The sequence below is a fragment of the Propithecus coquereli genome, unplaced genomic scaffold (genome assembly GCF_000956105.1).
Source record: "Propithecus coquereli isolate 6110/MARCELLA unplaced genomic scaffold, Pcoq_1.0 Scaffold45, whole genome shotgun sequence".
NCBI classification, from domain to species: Eukaryota; Metazoa; Chordata; class Mammalia; order Primates; family Indriidae; genus Propithecus; species Propithecus coquereli.
In genome coordinates, this window is record NW_012150285.1 from 3,706,727 (window position 1) to 3,710,219 (window position 3,493).

The following is a 3,493-nucleotide window of genomic DNA, read 5'->3' on the forward strand; positions in this document are numbered from 1 at the left end:
TAGTTCTTTAATTTAGAACATTGTACCAACCTATCAGATAATTACATTTAACTAAATTATCTAAAAATTCTGTTCTGATTTTATTGCAAGTAGAGATTCATTTGCAAAAGACAAAAAAGATTGCTAGTATTTTGATTAGGATTTACTGTACAAATCTATCCATAACTTAGATAGTAGCCTCTGCCTGCTCTTGAATAATTTTAATTATTTTGCTATAGTACTCTTAGTGTATACTAGCAATGCAAAATTATTTTGAGTGTTGACATATAAACAGAATTGGGGTTGGTTGCTTTTCTAATGTAATTTTCTAACGTAATTACTGTTAGCGTCATAATTTTTCTTTGTAACTTTAACACCTACTCAACGCTTGGTATATTGCAGGGATATTAATTAAGGTTATGTTATGCTGGCTGCTGTTAAACAAAACTAAATTCTTTGCCATTTAATACAATAGAAATTATTCTTGGTCATATCAAGTATGTTCCAAAAGCAGAGCAGAGGGATATTCTGCGTTACTGAGCCACTCAAAAACCCCGAGTTGTTTTCGCCATGTGCCTTCCTAAGCTGATAAGGGCATTAACACAAAGTCCACAGGAAGGAACAGAATTATATGTGGGAGTTTTGTTGTGCTCCCATTTCACTGGCTAAAACTCAGTTACTTGGTGAAATGTAACTACAGAGGAGGTTTGGAAATTTAGTCCAGCTGAGTGCCAAGGAAGAAGAAACAAGTTTTATGATTAGCTAGTGGTCTGCCACAGGAGGTGTTCCCTGAATATGTGTAGAATATGTAAAAGAATATTATGAGATAGAAATGAGAATCAAATATTCAACTGGAATTGGCTTATCTACTCCATATATAACATAGATTGCCATCGCATATTTGTTGTCTTTTATTAGTATGAAGACTATATGTTACTGCATGCACCTCTTCCACCCACATCTCCTAAGCCACCTGAGGAACCTCCTTTGCCAGATGAGTATGAGGAGTTATCTAGTAAAGAATCAGAATATGAAAGCAGTGACGATGAGGACCGACAGAGGTTTGTAATGTGAAATGTTTGTTTAGATTCCAGGAAACATAGAATGTAGGAAAGAGACTCTTGTCCATAAATTTTATATATCATTCTTCATAATTTGGGGTCATGAGAATTTATCTATCCTCAGCTCCCCAATCCCTTAAGCGTATATAGTAGCTATAGATTGAGACCTAAGAATAGATATCAAGACCTAAGGGAAAATTTTTGAATTATGCATAATTTTTCAGATTAATGATTATAGTATTATATAGTCGAGCCTCATTATTCGTGGATTTCTAATTTGCCTACTTGCTAAAATTTATTTGTAACCCCCAGACCAATGCTTGCAGTACTTTTGTAGTATTTCATGGACATGGACCATGGACATGTGCAGTGTGGTGAAAAATTTGAGTCACTTGACACAAGTTTCCAAATGAGGTCAAATAAAGTGATCCTCTGCTTCTGCCTTCTTGTTTTCTGCTCTTGCACTAGAAACAAGTATCCTTTTCACGGTCTATTTGGCATCATCTTTTTCACAGTTTTGAGCCTTTTGTTGATGATTCTGTTGTTTAAAATGGCCCCCAAGAATAGTGTTGAAGTGCTATCTGGTGTTGCTAAGCTCAAGATGACTGTGATATGCCTTATTAAGAAAATACATGTGTTAACTAAGCTTTTTTCAGGCCAGAGTGGTGGTGGCGTTGACTGTGAGTGCAGTGTTAATGAATCAACCATGTGTATTACATAAGGTGTCCTCAAACATAAACACTCATAAAACCAGGTAGTGTGTTGATCAGATGATGAAATATTGTAAGGAGAGGCTTCCAGAAACCTCACTCTGAATTTCCCTAGGGGCAATGATTCAATATTCACTAATCGAGTGTTTGCAGTGATCTTATAGATCATAACTACCGCGAATAATGAGCATCAATTGTATTCATGTTTCGACACCTTATTCCCCTGGACTCTATTCACCTCAGAATAATTTCTAGAGTAATTCTGTAGGTTTTATACAAAACTGTTCATAGTAGTTACGGCAGAAGAAATATTCTTTTTATTGATTGTTCTTTCTTGACAATCTATATATAGTTTTTTAAAGGTTCTTGCAAAGAGTGATAAGTTGTAAATAATGTTCAGGTATATAATGCACAGCCTTGCTTAGGACAGGAATTGCCAGTTTTTTAATAGGTCCAAGGAGTAAATATTTTTGACTTTGTGATCCAGATGGTCCCTGTTGCAGCTACTCAGTTATACACTTGTAGTAGGAAAGTAGCCATGAACAATACCTAAATGAGTTGGTGTGGCCTTGTTGCAGCAAAACTTTATTTACAAAAGCAGGCAGCTAGCTGGATTTGGTCTTTGGGCTATAGTTTGCCAACCCCTAGTGCACAAGATGGTTACAGGAAAATGATGGAAATCTCAGATAACTGGGCACAGAAGTTAGGTAAAGAAGGAGGGGTTGACATGAGTTAGCACTCAAACAGAGATTCTGGGCAACATATACAAATAATCATAAGTAATTCGATATTCGAAGAGTATGTGTCTTAAACAGAGGCATTCAGGGAAATTGGCAGTTCCTGATAGATGGTAACTTTAACTTGTTGCTAAATAAAGAATAGTGTAAAGTGTTGCACTGGGTTAATTACTTCTGTGAACTTTACTTTCTTTATAAAAATAATGGTAGTAATTAGAAATACTATGTGTAGACTGGCCAAACCTTTTTTTGTTTGTTTGTTTTGTTTTGTTTTAGGGATGTAGTGTGAAATTCTGCCAATAATTCATCTTGAGTCATCAGAGAGACCATAGCCTTTGTATGTACCAATCTGTGGTTTCATGCTTTTATGTTATCTTTTGGCAATGTAACAAACCTAATAAAAACAAACAAACAGAAAAAACTCCAAATGATACAGGTTAAGCATCTCTAATCCAAAAATTTGAAATCCAAAATGCTTCAGAATCCAAAACTTTTGAGCACTGGTATGACACGGCATACATGGCTGAGGTAGTAACACCTTTGCTTTCTGCTGATTCAGTTTATTTCATGTACAAAATTATCAAAAATACTGTATAAAATTACCTTCAGACTGTATAAGGTGTATGTGAGACATAAATGAATTTCATGTTTAGACTGGTGTTCCATGCAGGGGTGGGGAACCTGCTTCTTCAAGGCCACATGTGGCCCTCCACATCCCAAATGCAGCCCGTCAACTGAATCCAAACTTCACAGATCAAACCCTTTTATTAAAAAAAATTCGTTCTGTGAAATTTGGATTCAGTCAAAATATATATACACTGTATATCATGTCATTTTGTATATGCAAATATTCCAAAATCCAAAAAAATTTGAAGTCCAAAGCACTTTGGATCCCAGACATTTCAGATAAGTGACACTGAAGCTGTACTATTCCTTTATTCAGCAAATATTTATTGATTATCTAATACATGCCTGGCATTATTGTAAAGGGTTGGTATACTTTGGG

At 35.4% G+C, this 3,493-nt stretch overlaps 1 protein-coding gene across 1 annotated transcript in view; it reads left to right on the plus strand.

The window, feature by feature from the left end:
• The window catches only part of RNPC3 (RNA-binding region (RNP1, RRM) containing 3), a 43,095-nt gene that overhangs the window by 18,591 nt on the left and 21,011 nt on the right, over positions 1–3,493 (plus strand). The window contains 1 exon segment of the mRNA XM_012654838.1: positions 898–1,040. Coding sequence (XP_012510292.1) covers positions 898–1,040 — 143 coding nt within the window.